At 35.3% G+C, this 16678-nt stretch overlaps 3 protein-coding genes, 51 non-coding genes and 1 pseudogene across 55 annotated transcripts; 37 read left to right on the forward strand and 18 right to left on the reverse strand.

Annotated features, from left to right (window-relative positions):
- Nucleotides 1-218: 218 nt before the first annotated feature.
- abu-5 (Activated in Blocked Unfolded protein response) lies at nt 219-1294 on the forward strand (the record flags this gene model as incomplete). The annotated part of the gene is made up of 2 exons (NM_070472.1): nt 219-272; nt 341-1294. The coding sequence occupies 2 exons, from the start codon at nt 219-221 to the stop codon at nt 1292-1294; spliced, it is 1008 nt and encodes a 335-aa protein (NP_502873.1).
- Nucleotides 1295-1494: 200 nt separating this feature from the next.
- On the reverse strand, nt 1495-1908 carry Y105C5A.30 (annotated as a pseudogene). The gene is made up of 3 exons: nt 1791-1908; nt 1689-1746; nt 1495-1667 (listed from the first exon to the last, which is right to left on the reverse strand). Coding segments are annotated over exons 1-3 (349 nt in total).
- A 109-nt stretch (nt 1909-2017) lies between these two features.
- 21ur-156 lies at nt 2018-2038 on the reverse strand. Its single transcript, NR_063464.1, has one exon.
- A 281-nt stretch (nt 2039-2319) lies between these two features.
- On the reverse strand, nt 2320-2340 carry 21ur-6866. Its single transcript, NR_063465.1, has one exon.
- Nucleotides 2341-2506: 166 nt separating this feature from the next.
- On the forward strand, nt 2507-2527 carry 21ur-7610. The gene has a single exon (NR_063466.1).
- 21ur-4222 lies at nt 2510-2530 on the forward strand. Its single transcript, NR_063467.1, has one exon.
- Nucleotides 2531-3481: 951 nt separating this feature from the next.
- Nucleotides 3482-4557, reverse strand: pqn-78 (Prion-like-(Q/N-rich)-domain-bearing protein; the record flags this gene model as incomplete). The annotated part of the gene is made up of 2 exons (NM_070473.1): nt 3482-4435; nt 4504-4557. The coding sequence occupies 2 exons, from the start codon at nt 4555-4557 to the stop codon at nt 3482-3484; spliced, it is 1008 nt and encodes a 335-aa protein (NP_502874.1).
- On the forward strand, nt 3486-3635 carry Y105C5A.1278. The gene has a single exon (NR_063468.1). It is a non-coding gene; the product is annotated as an Unclassified non-coding RNA Y105C5A.1278 (non-coding RNA).
- Y105C5A.1279 lies at nt 4219-4453 on the forward strand. Its single transcript, NR_063469.1, has one exon. It is a non-coding gene; the product is annotated as an Unclassified non-coding RNA Y105C5A.1279 (non-coding RNA).
- A 534-nt stretch (nt 4558-5091) lies between the features above and the next one.
- pqn-79 (Prion-like-(Q/N-rich)-domain-bearing protein) lies at nt 5092-6167 on the forward strand (the record flags this gene model as incomplete). Its single annotated transcript, NM_070474.1, has 2 exons — nt 5092-5145; nt 5214-6167. 2 exons carry the CDS (start codon nt 5092-5094, stop codon nt 6165-6167), a joined length of 1008 nt encoding a protein of 335 aa, NP_502875.1.
- A 94-nt stretch (nt 6168-6261) lies between these two features.
- Nucleotides 6262-6282, reverse strand: 21ur-11993. Its single transcript, NR_063470.1, has one exon.
- Nucleotides 6265-6285, reverse strand: 21ur-8594. Its single transcript, NR_063471.1, has one exon.
- Nucleotides 6286-6464: 179 nt separating this feature from the next.
- On the forward strand, nt 6465-6485 carry 21ur-13547. The gene has a single exon (NR_063472.1).
- Nucleotides 6486-6691: 206 nt separating this feature from the next.
- 21ur-1721 lies at nt 6692-6712 on the forward strand. The gene has a single exon (NR_063473.1).
- A 3458-nt stretch (nt 6713-10170) lies between these two features.
- Nucleotides 10171-10191, reverse strand: 21ur-7626. Its single transcript, NR_063474.1, has one exon.
- A 197-nt stretch (nt 10192-10388) lies between these two features.
- Nucleotides 10389-10409, reverse strand: 21ur-2370. The gene has a single exon (NR_063475.1).
- Nucleotides 10410-11032: 623 nt separating this feature from the next.
- On the reverse strand, nt 11033-11053 carry 21ur-4205. Its single transcript, NR_063476.1, has one exon.
- A 229-nt stretch (nt 11054-11282) lies between these two features.
- 21ur-6222 lies at nt 11283-11303 on the reverse strand. Its single transcript, NR_063477.1, has one exon.
- Nucleotides 11304-11468: 165 nt separating this feature from the next.
- On the reverse strand, nt 11469-11489 carry 21ur-14280. Its single transcript, NR_063478.1, has one exon.
- Nucleotides 11490-11540: 51 nt separating this feature from the next.
- On the reverse strand, nt 11541-11561 carry 21ur-13938. The gene has a single exon (NR_063479.1).
- Nucleotides 11544-11564, reverse strand: 21ur-1924. Its single transcript, NR_063480.1, has one exon.
- Nucleotides 11565-11772: 208 nt separating this feature from the next.
- Nucleotides 11773-11793, reverse strand: 21ur-2774. Its single transcript, NR_063481.1, has one exon.
- On the reverse strand, nt 11774-11794 carry 21ur-13009. Its single transcript, NR_063482.1, has one exon.
- A 362-nt stretch (nt 11795-12156) lies between these two features.
- On the forward strand, nt 12157-12177 carry 21ur-13419. Its single transcript, NR_063483.1, has one exon.
- 21ur-2308 lies at nt 12161-12181 on the forward strand. The gene has a single exon (NR_063484.1).
- Nucleotides 12182-12439: 258 nt separating this feature from the next.
- 21ur-1967 lies at nt 12440-12460 on the forward strand. Its single transcript, NR_063485.1, has one exon.
- A 109-nt stretch (nt 12461-12569) lies between these two features.
- On the forward strand, nt 12570-12590 carry 21ur-10039. The gene has a single exon (NR_063486.1).
- On the forward strand, nt 12571-12591 carry 21ur-3560. The gene has a single exon (NR_063487.1).
- A 208-nt stretch (nt 12592-12799) lies between these two features.
- 21ur-5265 lies at nt 12800-12820 on the forward strand. The gene has a single exon (NR_063488.1).
- On the forward strand, nt 12801-12821 carry 21ur-1514. The gene has a single exon (NR_063489.1).
- A 555-nt stretch (nt 12822-13376) lies between these two features.
- On the forward strand, nt 13377-13397 carry 21ur-7174. Its single transcript, NR_063490.1, has one exon.
- A 141-nt stretch (nt 13398-13538) lies between these two features.
- 21ur-6882 lies at nt 13539-13559 on the forward strand. The gene has a single exon (NR_063491.1).
- Nucleotides 13560-13823: 264 nt separating this feature from the next.
- Nucleotides 13824-13906, forward strand: Y105C5A.1277. Its single transcript, NR_063492.1, has one exon. It is a non-coding gene; the product is annotated as an Unclassified non-coding RNA Y105C5A.1277 (non-coding RNA).
- Nucleotides 13834-13905, reverse strand: Y105C5A.t2. The gene has a single exon. It is a non-coding gene; the product is annotated as a tRNA-Ala (tRNA).
- A 153-nt stretch (nt 13907-14059) lies between the features above and the next one.
- On the forward strand, nt 14060-14080 carry 21ur-9767. The gene has a single exon (NR_063493.1).
- A 135-nt stretch (nt 14081-14215) lies between these two features.
- On the forward strand, nt 14216-14236 carry 21ur-9431. Its single transcript, NR_063494.1, has one exon.
- Nucleotides 14237-14465: 229 nt separating this feature from the next.
- On the reverse strand, nt 14466-14486 carry 21ur-2252. The gene has a single exon (NR_063495.1).
- 21ur-12919 lies at nt 14467-14487 on the reverse strand. The gene has a single exon (NR_063496.1).
- A 295-nt stretch (nt 14488-14782) lies between these two features.
- Nucleotides 14783-14803, forward strand: 21ur-13528. Its single transcript, NR_063497.1, has one exon.
- 21ur-6250 lies at nt 14786-14806 on the forward strand. The gene has a single exon (NR_063498.1).
- A 243-nt stretch (nt 14807-15049) lies between these two features.
- 21ur-12706 lies at nt 15050-15070 on the forward strand. The gene has a single exon (NR_063499.1).
- Nucleotides 15051-15071, forward strand: 21ur-1158. Its single transcript, NR_063500.1, has one exon.
- Nucleotides 15072-15366: 295 nt separating this feature from the next.
- Nucleotides 15367-15387, forward strand: 21ur-4560. Its single transcript, NR_063501.1, has one exon.
- On the forward strand, nt 15370-15390 carry 21ur-3929. Its single transcript, NR_063502.1, has one exon.
- On the forward strand, nt 15371-15391 carry 21ur-7698. The gene has a single exon (NR_063503.1).
- A 264-nt stretch (nt 15392-15655) lies between these two features.
- On the forward strand, nt 15656-15676 carry 21ur-1043. Its single transcript, NR_063504.1, has one exon.
- Nucleotides 15677-15981: 305 nt separating this feature from the next.
- On the forward strand, nt 15982-16002 carry 21ur-8821. Its single transcript, NR_063505.1, has one exon.
- Nucleotides 15983-16003, forward strand: 21ur-1951. Its single transcript, NR_063506.1, has one exon.
- Nucleotides 16004-16116: 113 nt separating this feature from the next.
- 21ur-94 lies at nt 16117-16137 on the forward strand. The gene has a single exon (NR_063507.1).
- 21ur-13176 lies at nt 16118-16138 on the forward strand. Its single transcript, NR_063508.1, has one exon.
- A 79-nt stretch (nt 16139-16217) lies between these two features.
- 21ur-10244 lies at nt 16218-16238 on the forward strand. The gene has a single exon (NR_063509.1).
- Nucleotides 16219-16239, forward strand: 21ur-2579. The gene has a single exon (NR_063510.1).
- Nucleotides 16223-16243, forward strand: 21ur-12711. The gene has a single exon (NR_063511.1).
- A 111-nt stretch (nt 16244-16354) lies between these two features.
- On the forward strand, nt 16355-16375 carry 21ur-9854. The gene has a single exon (NR_063512.1).
- Nucleotides 16376-16408: 33 nt separating this feature from the next.
- Nucleotides 16409-16429, forward strand: 21ur-1695. Its single transcript, NR_063513.1, has one exon.
- The last annotated feature ends 249 nt before the right edge of the window (nt 16430-16678 follow it).

The following is a 16678-nucleotide window of genomic DNA, read 5'->3' on the forward strand; positions in this document are numbered from 1 at the left end:
AAAGACCGTGTTCTTTGGTTTATTAGCTATGCCATCTGGCACTGTTTGCTCTGATTAGGAAGCCGGTTGAATGGATGGAGTTTGATAATTGGGAAGGAACTCTCTGGTATGTGTTCCATGATTAAGGAAAAAGAAAAAAAAAGAGTTGGGTATAAAAGTTCGAAATATTGAGAAAAGGACATCAGTTGTCTCTTAGCAGCTCTTCAAACATTTCAACAATGCGCTTTATCGCAATTGCAGCTCTTCTTGCTTCTAGCCTTCTTCTTGTGGAGGTACGATTTCTAAATCATTAGTATATGTATTAACTAATTAATTACACGTCTTATAATATTATTTCCAGGGAACTTCAATTCGTGATAAACGTCAATCCTGTGGCTGTGCTCCAAAAGTTCAACCAAGTTGTTCATGTCAACGAACCACTTACACTCAACCACAACAGTACAGTTGTTCCTGTCAGAACACTGCTCCAGTCCAGACATCCTGCTCATGTGCCCAACCAGTTCAGCAACTAACTTACCAAGTGCAAGCCACCCAATGTGCTCCAGCTTGTCAGCAGTCATGCCAGCGTCAATGTCAATCAGCTCCATCTGTCAGTAATTGTCAATCTTCATGCCAACAAACTTGTCAGACTTCTTCCTGTTATACTCCAGTTGCTCCAGCTCCAGTTCAATGTCAACCATCATGCATGCCAGTCTGTGAACAATCCTGTGTTGCTCCAGCTCCACAAGTCATCAGTCTTAACTTGGAAGTAGTTCCACAGTGTCAACAACAGTGTGCTCCTCAATGCCAACAGCCATCAGCTCCACAGTGCCAGCAGTGCCAGAATACTTGCCAGCAGTATGCTCCAGTTTGCCAGCAACAGTGTGCTCCACAATGCACATTTCCATCTGCACCAGCTTGCCAACAATGTCAAACTTCGTGCCAACAGACTCAACAGTGCCAACAACAATGTATTCCACAATGCCAGCAACCAGCTGCTCCACAATGCCAGCAATGCCAATCAGCATGCCAATCTCCAGTTGTTGCTCCACAAATTGTGACTGTCATCCTAGAACCTTCAGTGTCTCAATCTGCTCAATGTGTTCCACAATGCCAACAATCATGCCAACAACAATGCATTCAACAACAACAACCAATGCAGCAATGTGCTCCAGCATGCACCCAATCATGCTATCAATCGTGCTCTACTGCTCAACCAGTCCAGATGCCATGCCTCACTCAATCAGTCAACTCCTGCTCTTGCCAGCAAAACTATTCTCCATGTGGAAATGGACAATGTTGCATGAGAAAATAAGCATCCAGTGTATAATTGTGACATCAATTATTTGTATATTTGAGACAACATTTCTTCATTTTTTTGCAATAAATATTAATTTCGTTAAATTTAAAATCAAAGTAAGCTTACACATTATTAGATCTTTAACAGATATTGGAAAAATCCGATAAAAGTAATGATCTGATTAATTAAACACGTAACTTTTGAATGAGTTATAAACCAGCATTTGAAGTTGCCTTCTGAAAATACCTTCCATATACTTACCAGTCAATTCAAAAAGTCTCTGTAATGTCTTTGTCATTTCGTGTTTGGATGCAAGTGTCACAACCACATCATCAAAAATGGCGCCAGAATGTAGATCTAAAAGTATGGCGGGAATACACATATGTATCTAAAAATCAAATGAAATTACTTTATTAAGGACTTCTTGAGAAGTGGGACAAGTTGTGTTGAGACATGCAGTTGTCCATCTGAAACGGAAAAGTTTGAGAATATTTGAGAGAAACGTTTTTACTTGATTGCCGGTGAATCTCCTTCTGAGATTGAATTTTCAGCCGATTGCTGATTTTAACCATTGACATCATTTTGTGAAACAGGCTCCATTTCGAGCCAGTTTTGCTTTGAGATTCTGAAAAAGGACAAAATGCTGGTTTTTAACACGTGGTCGAAAAATGAAAGAACTTTTATAAAAAATCGCCAAAAAATATTAACACTTGAAATGTAGATAATTTGTAGTCAGAATCAGAGATTGGAAAGACTTAACTGAAATTGAAATTTCGACTTCGCATATGAAAACGAACTGAAATAGACAAATTTTTAAAAATTTCAAAACATGTTATATACTAATTTCTATCAAAATAAACAAATGGAATCTAAAAAAAATATTGTAAAAAAACTTGCAACAAATTGGTTTTCAGAAGCAAAATTTTCAGACTTCCAGAAGTGTTACACTGAAAAAAACATATTTTGTTAGCTGCAGTTCTAAACTATAAGTGAACATATTCATTATTCCAAAACGCATCCTATGGTTGATCAACTCGCTATTTAGGAATAAGACAGAGACAATGAAAAATTACCCGTCGAAAAAGTTTTAAAAAATGACTGAAACAGAAACATAATTTTTTGCTGGGTCAAAACTTTTTTCGAGACGGCGCTTGGATTCTGGAAATTTAATATTCTAATCTCACTGTTTCTGATTCTCATTATTCGATTTGATTTTGTAGAAGCTAATAATGCTAAGACAAGATGGGTAAACAATTTTGCAAAGATAACAGTATTTTGAAACAATATATTTTCCTGAATTTCCGGAATTACCATAAACTTATTTATAGTCTGATCCACTTTATCTTCAGAACACATGTTCTCGTGAAAATTATTGAGATTGTCTTAATGTAAAAAAGGACGAGGAAGAAATAGTCCAAGAAACTAAGTTTTTATGTACTAACATGAGCAAATTGTGTTAGAACAGGAAAAAATGTGTGTTATCAGTTGCGTAGCGAGTGGCATGGAAAGTAAATAAACACTGTCAAATGCCCTTGTAAAATCAAATATACACCTTTGCAACTATCTGTGTTCCGAAGAGATAGTGTAAAAGACCATGAGACAATATATGTGTTCTTTGGTTTATTAGCTATGCCATCCTTTCTATGTTTGCACTGATCAGGAAGCTGGTTTAGTGTTCAGAAATATAATTTGATTTACTATTCTAATTGTGTTAAACTAGAGCTGTTAAAAAGACAAGAAAACTCAACTCTTTTCTCATTTTTATGAGACAAAGTCGTCTCGTGTCTCACGTAAATGAGACACGATACGACTTTGTCTCATAAAAATAAGAAGAGACAATATTTGTCTCACAAAAAATATAAAAGCACAGAAAATCTAGCCACAAAAGTTCACGGAAATAGCTAATGACTGTTGAAAAACTACTTATTTTATTGTATTTATTTAATTTTTTCATCCCGTGAAAAAAGAGATAATATTCGTCTTTCAAAAAAAAAAGACAAAAATAGACTTATTTCACAATTTTAAGAGACGTGAATCGTCTCATTTCAAGAAATGAGACGTCTTCAAAAAATGAGACTTCTCTCATAACAGCCCTATGTTAAACAAATAAATATTATTATTACTATTATTTATTTTAAAAAAAGCACAAAAATTATGTCTCAAATATACAAATAATTGATGTCACAATTATAAATTGGATGTTTATTTTCTCATGCAACATTGTCCATTTCCACATGGAGAATAGTTTTGCTGGCAAGAGCAGGAGTTGACTGATTGAGTGAGGCATGGCATCTGGACTGGTTGAGCAGTAGAGCACGATTGATAGCATGATTGGGTGCATGCTGGAGCACATTGCTGCATTGGTTGTTGTTGTTGAATGCATTGTTGTTGGCATGATTGTTGGCATTGTGGAACACATTGAGCAGATTGAGACACTGAAGGTTCTAGGATGACAGTCACAATTTGTGGAGCAACAACTGGAGATTGGCATGCTGATTGGCATTGCTGACATTGTGGAGCAGCTGGTTGCTGACATTGTGGAATACATTGTTGTTGGCACTGTTGAGTCTGTTGGCACGAAGTTTGACATTGTTGGCAAGCTGGTGCAGATGGAAGTGTGCATTGTGGAGCACACTGTTGCTGGCAAACTGGAGCATACTGCTGGCAAGTATTCTGGCACTGCTGGCACTGTGGAGCTGATGGCTGTTGGCATTGAGGAGCACACTGTTGTTGACACTGTGGAACTACTTCCAAGTTAAGACTGATGACTTGTGGAGCTGGAGCAACACAGGATTGTTCACAGACTGGCATGCATGATGGTTGACATTGAACTGGAGCTGGAGCAACTGGAGTATAACAGGAAGAAGTCTGACAAGTTTGTTGGCATGAAGATTGACAATTACTGACAGATGGAGCTGATTGACATTGACGCTGGCATGACTGCTGACAAGCTGGAGCACATTGGGTGGCTTGCACTTGGTAAGTTAGTTGCTGAACTGGTTGGGCACATGAGCAGGATGTCTGGACTGGAGCAGTGTTCTGACAGGAACAACTGTACTGTTGTGGTTGAGTGTAAGTGGTTCGTTGACATGAACAACTTGGTTGAACTTTTGGAGCACAGCCACAGGATTGACGTTTATCACGAATTGAAGTTCCCTGGAAATAATATTATAAGACGTGTAATTAATTAGTTAATACATTTACTAATGATTTAGAAATCGTACCTCCACAAGAAGAAGGCTAGAAGCAAGAATAGCTGCAATTGCGATAAAGCGCATTGTTGAAATGTTTGAAGAGCCGCTAAGAGACAACTGATGTCCTTTTCTCAATATTCCAGCCTTTTATATGGACTTCCTCATACCGCATTTCATTAATCATGTAACACATACCAGAGAATTCCTTCCCACTTATCAAACTCCATTCATTTAACCGGCTTCCTGATCAGTGCAAACATGAGAATGCTTGTATATCACAACTATCACAATAAAAAAGTGGATGAGGAAGAAATAGTCCAAGAAACCAAAATTTGGAGTATTAATATTATACACTGTTGCAACTATCTGTGTTCCGAAGAGATAGTGTGTAAGACCATGAGACAATATACGTGTTCTTCGGTTTATTAGCTATGCCATACTTATGTTTGCACTGATCAGGAAGCCGGTTGAATGGATGGAGTTTGATAATTGGGAAGGAACTCTCTGGTATGTGTTCCATGATTAAGGAAAAGAAAAAAAAAGAGTTGGGTATAAAAGTTCGAAATATCGTGAAAAGGACATCAGTTGTCTCTTAGCAACTCTTCAAACATTTCAACAATGCGCTTTATCGCAATTGCAGCTCTTCTTGCTTCTAGCCTTCTTCTTGTGGAGGTACGATTTGTAAATCATTAGTATATGTATTAACTAATTAATTACACGTCTTATAATATTATTTCCAGGGAACTTCAATTCGTGATAAACGTCAATCCTGTGGCTGTGCTCCAAAAATTCAACCAAGTTGTTCATGTCAACGAACCACTTACACTCAACCACAACAGTACAGTTGTTCCTGTCAGAACACTGCTCCAGTCCAGACATCCTGCTCATGTGCCCAACCAGTTCAGCAACTAACTTACCAAGTGCAAGCCACCCAATGTGCTCCAGCTTGTCAGCAGTCATGCCAGCGTCAATGTCAATCAGCTCCATCTGTCAGTAATTGTCAATCTTCATGCCAACAAACTTGTCAGACTTCTTCCTGTTATACTCCAGTTGCTCCAGCTCCAGTTCAATGTCAACCATCATGCATGCCAGCCTGTGAACAATCCTGTGTTGCTCCAGCTCCACAAGTCATCAGTCTTAACTTGGAGGTAGTTCCACAGTGTCAACAACAGTGTGCTCCTCAATGCCAACAGCCATCAGCTCCACAGTGCCAGCAGTGCCAGAATACTTGCCAGCAGTATGCTCCAGTTTGCCAGCAACAGTGTACTCCACAATGCACACTTCCATCTGCACCAGCTTGCCAACAATGTCAAACTTCGTGCCAACAGACTCAACAGTGCCAACAACAATGTATTCCACAATGTCAGCAACCAGCTGCTCCACAATGTCAGCAATGCCAATCAGCATGCCAATCTCCAGTTGTTGCTCCACAAATTGTGACTGTCATCCTAGAACCTTCAGTGTCTCAATCTGCTCAATGTGTTCCACAATGCCAACAATCATGCCAACAACAATGCATTCAACAACAACAACCAATGCAGCAATGTGCTCCAGCATGCACCCAATCATGCTATCAATCCTGCTCTACTGCTCAACCAGTCCAGATGCCATGCCTCACTCAATCAGTCAACTCCTGCTCTTGCCAGCAAAACTATTCTCCATGTGGAAATGGACAATGTTGCATGAGAAAATAAGCATCCAGTGTATAATTGTGACATCAATTATCTGTATATTTGAGACAACATTTCTTCATTTTTTTTGCAATAAATATTAATTCCGCTAGTTTTAATAGAAAACCATTAGAAGCAATTATTAGATCTTTTTTCAAAATTCTGATATTATACAAATAATGAAACAGTGAGATTTTTGAGATTGAAAATTTTCTGGTAACATAAGTCGACGTAATGCATTTTCAGGTGTTTCTAAAAAAAGCGGAAAGTGAACACATTTTCATTACTTTGAGAAAAATTAAATTGATTCAAATATTGAGTTAGCATAAATTTCTGAACTAAAAAGAACTCACTGAAACATTTTTTGTTGATCATTTCTGAAAATTGGATACTGACTCATATTTTCCAATTATAAAATGTACGTGAACAAAGAGAAACCTACAAAAAACTTTCAGCAAAAAAATTTGTGTCCCGTAAATTGTATTCAAAACCTGCTCTGCTACTCTTTCAACTAAAAATTAAAGTAAGAAAACAAGCTAAGACAATAGTGTTTGCCTTGTAATTTTAAAACTCTAATGTAAAACAGTGAAAACAAAATGTCACTTTTTTAATAAACATACCAATTGGTTCTTGGTTCTAGTCTACCTGCAGAAATAATCACAAGCTTTACAGTAGGTATGTGATATAATTTTTTCCTCTCTTTCTGTACTTAGCCTCTTCGTGGCGAAAGGGATCAACAGATAACCACTTCAACAAACTCGATGATTTCGTCACATCGAGAGTGGCTTGGTTTGGAACCAAGTGCAAATTATCTGGCCAAGAAGTACACCGTCTCACGCAGGCCAGAGGTAGTGTCGAATACTCTCTGTCCGGGCGGCTCTAGATTGGCTTAGCAGGTCATTATAGAGTATCTAGAGACACAACTTTTGCTCTAAACAGCAACCCATCCTGCCTCAGTCCTCCGCATCCGGCCTCTGCAAAGGGAAAGACAGTTCCTGGAGCACGTCGGAAGAGGCGATCTAATCTCGGAGTCCAAACCATCTGTCAATCGGACTTGGAAATTAAGAAGCCGCGGGACAAAACAAGAAGAACTGACTATCGCGTGTGCACCTTCAACTGCAGGTCCTTGTCTTCGGATGATCGACTTGCTGAGCTGCTAGAAGAGACGAGGCGAATCCAATTCGACGTCATAGGATTGTGTGAAACCAAGCGAGCAGCCGAAGCACACTTGATACATCAGGACGGTACCGGTGTCTTCTTAGGCAAACGGAATGAAAGTTCTGTATCCGGAGGGGTCGGCTTCATAGTTCGAAGCACCCTCCTTCCCAAAATCGTAGAAGTACGATTTCTCAGTCACCGCATCGGCTTACTCACCTTCAAAGTGAGCCGAAAATTCAACTGCACGGTGATTCAAGTCTATGCTCCAACTGCGGACTCAGACCTTGAGGAAATCTGCGACTTCTACGACAGTGTCGAAGACGTCTTCAGAGAGTGCCGAAGCAAGTATAAACTTGTTATCGGCGACTTCAACGCTCGAATGGGATGCAGACAAAACAACGAAAGGTACATTGGCCCCCATGCCATGGAACCAAGAAATGATACTGGAGAGCTTCTCGCAACATTTTGTGAAACCAACCGTCTGTGGCACACGAACTCTATGTTCAAAAAGCCTATGCACAAACGGTGCACTTTCGTCAGTCCGACGGGAATCACAGACACGAAATTGACCACATTCTGGCCAATGGAAAGTTTGCCACAGATACCACCGTACTCCCCTCTTTCACAAATGGTAGCGACCATAGGTTACTCCGCTGTAACCTCCACTTCAACAATTGCCTAGCAAAGTTGGAGCAGGTCAGACGGAGAAAACCTCCGAAAAGAGTGTTGGACCCGGCGATTGCTTATGCAATCTCAGCGACAGTCACGGTTCAGAGTGATCCTGATTTAGATATCGACTATGATAATCTGATTCAGTCACTAAAAGAACTCCAAGACCAAGCTATCGTTCGACCGGCCAACCACTCATCCAACAGACTTTCGGAGGAAACCCGAAAACTGCTGAACAAAAGACGTTTTATGGATAGAAATGATCCTCAATTCAAATTCAAATATTTCAGACAAATGTCGTGAAGCAGTCCAGAAAGACCATGAAGCTTTTGCCAGTACTCGCCTTCTATCTGCTGCGAACCAGGAAAAGCGTTTGAAAAGAGTTGCTAGGGACATCAACGATTATAAGTCAGTTATCCCATGCCTCAAATCAACCTCTACTGGTGAAAGAATCACTTCCAGGGTGAAAATGGAGCAGGAGATTGAGAAGTTCTACACGGAGCTCTTCAAAAGCGCTGTGAGCAACTCTCAAACATCTTCAATACCCGCCACGGCAACTCCACCGCCGTTTCTCCCGGAAGAAATTCGTCATGTTCTCCGTTCCTTCCCGAATGGTAAAGCTGCAGGCCAAGACAAAATCACTGCAGATTTCTTGAAATCTTGCCACGATAACGTCATTGACCTGATAACGGATCGATTCAACAGGTACCTCCACAGCAGAAATGTACCGAAACCCTGGAAAACCTCCAAAACCACTCTCATCTTCAAGAAAGGTGACCGTGAGAATTTGGAAAACTATAGGCCCATCTGCCTACTACCCGTACTCTAAAAAGTATTCACTAAGTGTCTGCTTAATAGAATGCGAAGATCCCTTGATGAGGCTCAACCTGTCGAGCAGGCCGGATTCCGACGATCTTTCTCTGCGATCGATCACATCCACTCGCTCCAAAGACTTCTTGAAGTCGGCAGGGAATACCAGATCCCACTGACACTTGTCTTCATAGATTTCAAGAAGGCATTTGACAGTGTTGAACACCAGGCAATCTGGAAAAGTCTCGACGAGCAAGGTGCAGATGGAGCCTATATTGATCTACTGAAAGAGTGTTATAAAAATTGTACCACAAACTTTACCCCATTCCACAGGCCAGTCACAGTACCAGTGACCAAAGGAGTTCGACAAGGAGACCCCATCTTTCCGAATCTCTTCTCCGCTTGCCTCGAACACGTTTTCCGAAAGCTTTCCTGGATTGAATTGAAAGGAGAAGCTGAGGATTACGATACGATCCCTGGAATGAGAGTGAATGGCAGAAATCTAACGAACCTTAGATTTGCTGACGATATTGTGCTCATCGCCAATCATCCGAATACTGCCAGCATAATGCTCCAAGAACTCGTACAAAAATGCTCTGAAGTAGGTCTCGAGATCAATACTGGGAAGACGAAAATCTTGCGAAACCGATTCGCTGACCCCAGTAAAGTCTACTTCGGTAGCCCTTCCCCCACCACCCAGCTCGACGACGTCGACGAGTACATCTACCTCGGTCGTCAAATCAACGCCCAAAACAACTTGATGCCGGAAATCCACCGAAGACGTCGAGCAGCCTGGGCTGCATTCAATGGAATCAAGAACACCACCGACTCCATCACCGACAAGAAGATTCGTGCGAATCTGTTTAACTCAATTGTCCTTCCAGCGCTCACCTACGGTTCAGAAGCCTGGACATTCACCAAAGCTCTATCCGAACGAGTACGAATCACACATGCCTCCCTAGAAAGACGGCTTGTTGGAATAACACTCACCCAACAACGAGAGCGAGATCTCCATCGAGAAGACATTCGTACGATGTCTCTAGTCAGGGATCCGCTCAATTTCGTGAAAAAAGGAAGCTAGGATGGGCTGGACACGTTGCGAGAAGGAAAGACGGAAGATGGACCACGTTGATGACAGAATGGCGCCCATATGGATGGAAAAGGCCTGTTGGAAGGCCGCCGATGCGATGGACTGATTCGCTGTGAAAGGAGATCACCACTCGTGACGCAGACGGAGAAGTCATCACCCCCTGGTCCACTATAGCCAAGGACCGAAAAGAATGGCTTGCTGTGATCCGCAGGAATACCACGAATTCCTGAAGAACGGATCGTCTAAGTAACTAAGTAAGTAAGTTGGAAATCATACACAATATTTTAGCATACATTCGAGTGAAGACAACGGGCACGTAAAATACATTTTTTTTCTATGTCTAATTTTTAGTCCTGGTTGAAACCGTATTTATTTGCAGAATAATTTAAATTTTTCAAAAGACAAAACCGAACAAACTTGACTAATAGGAGTGCAATTTTTGAGTTTTCTAATTCTGTGAGCGGCAGATTCATGTTTTCATAAATCACTATTCACTAAATCAATCAATCAAAAAAAAATCAATAACATAAATCAACAGACCACTATTTTTTTAATTTTCCTAAAATAAATCAATTACTTGAAATAGTAAAAACTGACAAAAATTAACGTTTTGCTATAAATTAAAATGAAACGAAATCTTTGTAATTTTTGTAGTTTATTTTTGGAGAGAATTATTTTCATGTTCCATTTGAGTCATTATTAATAAAACCCAAAAAAAAGTTTTTTTTAATTTTAAATATTAAAGTAGAAAAAATAACAAAAATCTGAAAATTCAAAATTTCCAAAAAAAATTTTAAAGGGGTATTAAGGGACCATCAGTTCTTGAGAATGCCTACTTTCTGGCGCGAAACGAGCAGCAGAGAGAGAGCGTGCGGCAAAAAGAGATTTAGGTATTTTCGCTACGAGATATTACCGCGCCAAAACGGTAGGCATTCTCATGATCTCATGGTTTCTTAATAAATTCCCGCGTTTATCATTTTTACCAGTAAAAAGTACATCCTATATGTAGTTTTTTTTTGCAAGGTTTCCAAAAGGAGCGCGACTTCTTATTTTTGAAGGAATTCAAACTGGAACATCAATTCTTTTTTTTTTCAATTTCAGACTATTTTAAATATTTCGAAGCAACATACTCATTCACGATCACTGAGAGACATTTAAGTAAAGATTGGCAATATTGACGGCATCAAGCAACCGGTTTTGTGTTTATTATTAAACACTATAAGAAACAGGAAAAATTTTGAAATTTTCTAATGTTTTTTTTTGTATTTTTTTAAATGTATTTTCAATGTGAAACTGACCTAACTAAAATTAAACTACATGAACATTCAAAATTATGTGCAAAAAAGTCCTTAAATTGCACGACTATTATAAACCAATCTGGAAACTCTCTATAGAGATCTCTACATTGATATGATCTCATCATATTGATTCCATCAAATTTAAAATATATTCAACTAATTTGAAACTAATTTGAAACAAGAACTATATTGATTTTTAGCAAAAATAATTTATGTGAATTATTCTTAAAAATAAATATTTTTCCAAAAACTAAAGAAGATTATTTTTTCAACGTGTCATGGAGATTTATAGAATAAAGTTTTTAACAGGGTTTTCTTCAATTACTAAAGATGATACTCATAAGATTATGACGATCTCTTGAAAATTTCGTAGAATGTATTAGGTTTGCCAAAGTAATAATATTACATTACTATCACATATTTATGGGCAAGCTGAAACATTAGAAATTTTTAAATTCATAATTTTTGTTCATAATTTTTGTAAAGTGTTTAATTTTTTTGATTGAGTATTCTTCCAACAATAATATTGTTTTGATACTTCACAATTAACAAATTGAATTGTTTTTCTACTGGATATTTTAAGCAAATTAATGAAAAAATTAACGTTGCAAGCTTTGATCATTGAATGTTTGATTCAAATATGGCAGGATTTATATGAACATCATGAAACATGTTTTTTTTCGAGAGAATTTTTAGGAGCACACCAAGTTTCAGGAAAATTGTTAATTATTCTATACAGGGTGTAATTCAAGTTTGAAATAAGGTTGCATAGTGACCTGGTTCCAAATCCTAACAGCTTGACTATTGGCCTGCGGAACCCACAAAACGTCTGCCGCTGTTACCTTTTCAAATTACATTTTTTCTGAATTTATTAATTTTACTTGTAAGGAAATATAAAATTGGTGGATTTTTCAAAAATGTAGATATAACTTTAAATTTCTGTAACTGTTTCATTAAGTTGATTTAATTGAGCGACAAAATGCAATATTCACTCGCAGCTGAAAGATGTTTTGAAACTAACTAATTGCTAGTTTTAAAGAACAATTATTACCAAAATTGATTTTTCCAAAAATAAAAATATTTTTCAGAAAAAATTTGTGTGAATGATAGGATATAACTGCAATTTTAAATAAATGTAATAAAAATATTTATTTATTTCTAACATTACTTTATTCTGAAATGAGTTGAAAATTTGCAAAGAAAAAATTTCAAAAAAAAAAGTTAACTGTTTCACCAACTGCTCATAATCGTTTAACATTTGATAAAAATAATATCTGTTTTATCCTGTAAAAAAACTTGCGTGTAGGAAAAGAAATAAACGTAATATCACTCAAGTTCTATCATGAATTTCATCTCATGTTTCACAGAACTGACAAATTTGGGAATATTTCAGTTGAGCTATTGGGTAATGAAGTTAAAAAAGTTTTATTTTTCAGGTGAAAAAGGCCAATGAAATCCCAAAATAATTCTGGTTAAGGACGTTTTTTTTTTTAAATTGTGAACGTTTTTTAAATCAAAACAAAAAGTGCAAAAATGCATGTTAATGTGATTTCACAACACACTTCAAAAAATTTAACTTTCACTAAATGTTTCAATTAGTTTTTATATTCACACATGCTTCTGATTTGGAATTATCATCTTGTTCAACTTAAAAAAAATGATGATGAAATTATTATACATTAGCAGTAAAAGAGGACAGGCTACACAGTGTGTTAGTTTTATTTTCAAAAAGATTCACTTTCATCACAGCTGATCATAGCTCCAAAATACTGAATCAATTCAAAAACAGAAAAATGAATTTGAAAATTCACAACTTTTTCTGCATTTATCTGACTAGTTTCATCAAAAAACTTCCAATTAACTAGAAAAATAACGATTTTAAATACAATTAGTTTCAAAATTCGCTCTCTTCGACAATTTTTCTTTGGAATTTCAGACAATGTTTCACTTAGGTTTCATATTGGAGTAAACTTTTTTTTTAAAGGCTGTTTGCTTTCTTTTTTAGAAATTCTCATCAAATCATTAGAAAAATATTCACATACTTTTTGAACAAAAAAAAATTGAAAACTGTGTGTTGTTAAATGCTCTCTAGCTGATCGCAATATAAAAATATTTTGATTCAATATTCAATTTTTTTGAAATTTAAAAACATTTTTCTGACAACTCTTTCAACAAGTTGATATAGTTTGAAAAAAAATAACAAAGTAATTTTCTCGTCTCAATTACTTGAAATTTCTGAATTCAACATGATTAAATTTCTCTCAAATTCCCATTTTTCATTTCATGAGTCAGAAATTGTCAATGTCAATTTCTTAAAAATCAACTGTTTCACCAACTCTTCATTATCGCTTAGCATTCGCCCAAAACTAATTCTTCTCTTTTTTAAATCCTTTAATTCTTTTTAAATCCAATATTGTAAGTACTATAAATCCCAATAATATTTACTTTAAAAAACGCCATTTGAGAAAGATAACATTCTGGATCATAGCTATTACGTATAAATTTCAGCCTTACATAAATTTTTTAGCAAACTGATTATTTAAAAAATGTTATTTTAAATAAAAGTGATGATATTTTACAGGAAAATTATTAAAATAAAAAATAATAATAAAAAATAAAAAGTTCGAAATAATGAAAATAAAATTTTTCAAATTCAAAAAATTCCTGGAGGTATGGGGAATCGAACCCCAGACTTCTCGCATGCAAAGCGAGCGCTCTACCCCTGAGCTATACCCCCGGACGTTAAAATTGGTTTGCGGAGCTGTCTCGAGCATCAGGATTATTTGAACATAATTTTCACGAGATAGCGACAAATTTTTTATTTTATTTCTAAGACTCTAAATACGGTTTTAATAACTTTTTTTAAATAAATTGAATTTGTTTAGTTTCAATTTAAGTATCCAATTAAAAGAAAATGATGATGAACAATTTTTGAAACAAGAATGTTATGTTACGAAAATTATCCAATTTTCAAATTTTTGTTCAATGCCTAACTATTACTGTTTCAGAAAATCAATTAATACGAATGATAATAAGTGAACAATTGGTTATTCCTCTTTTGTCGGTTTTCGAAAAATCACAATTGTTAAGTTAAGGTAACAATATTTTCCTTAAATATCTTTGTCTTAGATTAAGAAAGTAAAACAAATACCGATTTTTTTGGAATTCTAACGGTCGCTAAGTTTTGGCGCAAGTTTTACTAAATTTTTTTTTCGAATATGAGTGTTAACAGAATTCGTTAAGTATATTGATAGTTCTCTACAATTGTTCATGTTTTGTTCATTCAAAAAAATTTTTTGTAAAAAAATCCACATTTCAATGATAAATTGTATTATCACAAAGCTAAATTAATGAAGTGAAACATGTGAAAAATGCATTGCGAAACTTGTTAGATGTCGAACCAAATTTTGGCATAATTTCACAGAATAGGCTTTAATCTGGACGAACATGAATTTTGTACAATTGTTGCAATTTCTTTTTTTTAATCATTACATTGCATTATATTATTTGTAGATTACTACTAGTACAAATGTAAATTTTAAAATTAAAAAAAGTTGTTAACAATTAACGACTGTTTTAGAATGTTATTAATTTCGTTCAATAACCATTTGAAGTAGTTTGATATGATTACTTAATCCATAACTATTTTGATAGAAACATTGTAAATGAAGTTTACCCATAGGATCTGCACATGTACTGCACCGAATCAAATTTTTCATCTGTTTTCTGTAGTTTGTGAATTTAGGGGTTTTTTCTTTTCAATAAAAATAAATATACTGGAATATTCAAAAAATTATTGTCAATGTCTATTATTGGTAATCAAAAAATTAAAAGTTACTGTTTCATTAAATGAATAAAGTTAAATAACATCACTTACATCGTTTGGAACTAGAGGAATCTTAAATTAATTTTTTTTGCACAGTTTGTTTCAAAGATTTTAATTTTCCAGGTGGTAATTTATTGCGTTAATATACATGTTTTCACATCTGAAAATTCAATTTTCCGAGAATGTGTGATAATTGAATTTTTGCGGTGCAACCCGGTTTTTGAAATTTTTTACTGTTTCAAGTAGCTTTCAAGTTTCTGGTTTTCTCGTTCTATCTGTTTCGTCTAAAACTGTAAATTCTTTTTAAAAAACTATGAGATAAATTTTTAACTGTTTTCATTTGCTTTCAAGTCAAACTGAAATACCCTAATTTGATTGCAAGGATTTTGGTGATAATCTTTTGTTAATAAATTTCCTCATATTTCTCAGTTTTATTGATTTTTCAAAAGTTTCGCTGACAATTTGTTGGCTGTCCTTAATATCAATTGCTAGTGGGTTATTCTTAAACTCATTTTGTACCACTCTTATTCAAACCTAGAAAAATTTATTAAAAAAACCATTGTTCCTTAATCTGTGGAGTATTTCGAGACTAGTTTCAATTCACAAAAAAATACTGTTTCACACTTTTCTCATTACTACGAGTAAATTAGAAGAAAAACAATGTATCTATATTAAACGAAATATTTTAAACAAATTGAAATCTCAAATAAACTTTTTTTTGAATTTTTGCAATAATAATTGAAGTAAGAACTGTACTGTTTTTTACTGTTTCACCCAGTTTTCAAATTCACGTTAAAAATTCACGTTAATGAAAATGAATTAAACAGTAATCCACAGGAATTTAAATATTTGTTGAATGTTTTATTAAAAAGTAATCATTAAGTTAGTATAACCAGGCAGCAAAATTTTTAAAAATTTGTTCTTCGGCAGTTTTTCTTGTAACTGTTTCAACATGTTGTTTAAAAAAATTTAAACGAAAACAATACATTTACATTCAGAATATCCATAACTTTTCAACATCATAGCTAAAACTAATCGTTTTTCGAGAGAGCAATTTCTTCAAAAAAAAAATCAACTGTTTCACCTACCTTTTATTAATGCTAACAAATCATTCAAAAACGATTGGGGTAAACTTGAGGGAAATTTTGTTAAGTTAAGAAACGTGCGATGAAATGTTGCTGTTTCTCGTAGAAAATATATTATTTTCACGTTTTCACCAGATATTTAGTTTGCGGAGGTAATTTCAAAAAAATTTCTTCTTGGTTATTTAACGCTTATTTAACGTAAAATCACATTTTTTAATAGAAAGTCGATTCCGTTTTCGGTCGTGTTCAAATCCAGTTAATGCAATTCAGGCTATTGCTACGTACTTTTTCAAGAAGGTTTTATATTTTGAGAAAAGTTTGGAAATTGTTAAAATTCCTAAACTTTAAACTAAACTAAACTAAACTAAACTTTCAGAATTTTTTTTTGATATTCTAAAATACCCAGAAATACATTTTTTGTGATAAATTCGAATGTGAAGTTATTGTCCTTGAAAACTCGAATTCTGCAACAAAATCAATTTTAAATAGGACATTTTTCTGAACAAACAGTATGTATAAAAAAAAAGTTTGTCTGATAAACTAGTAAAAAATAGTTTATTCTCCAAAATGCTTATTTTGAAAAAGTGAAACAGTTGACG

Source organism: Caenorhabditis elegans, chromosome IV (genome assembly GCF_000002985.6).
Source record: "Caenorhabditis elegans chromosome IV".
NCBI lineage: Eukaryota > Metazoa > Nematoda > Chromadorea > Rhabditida > Rhabditidae > Caenorhabditis > Caenorhabditis elegans.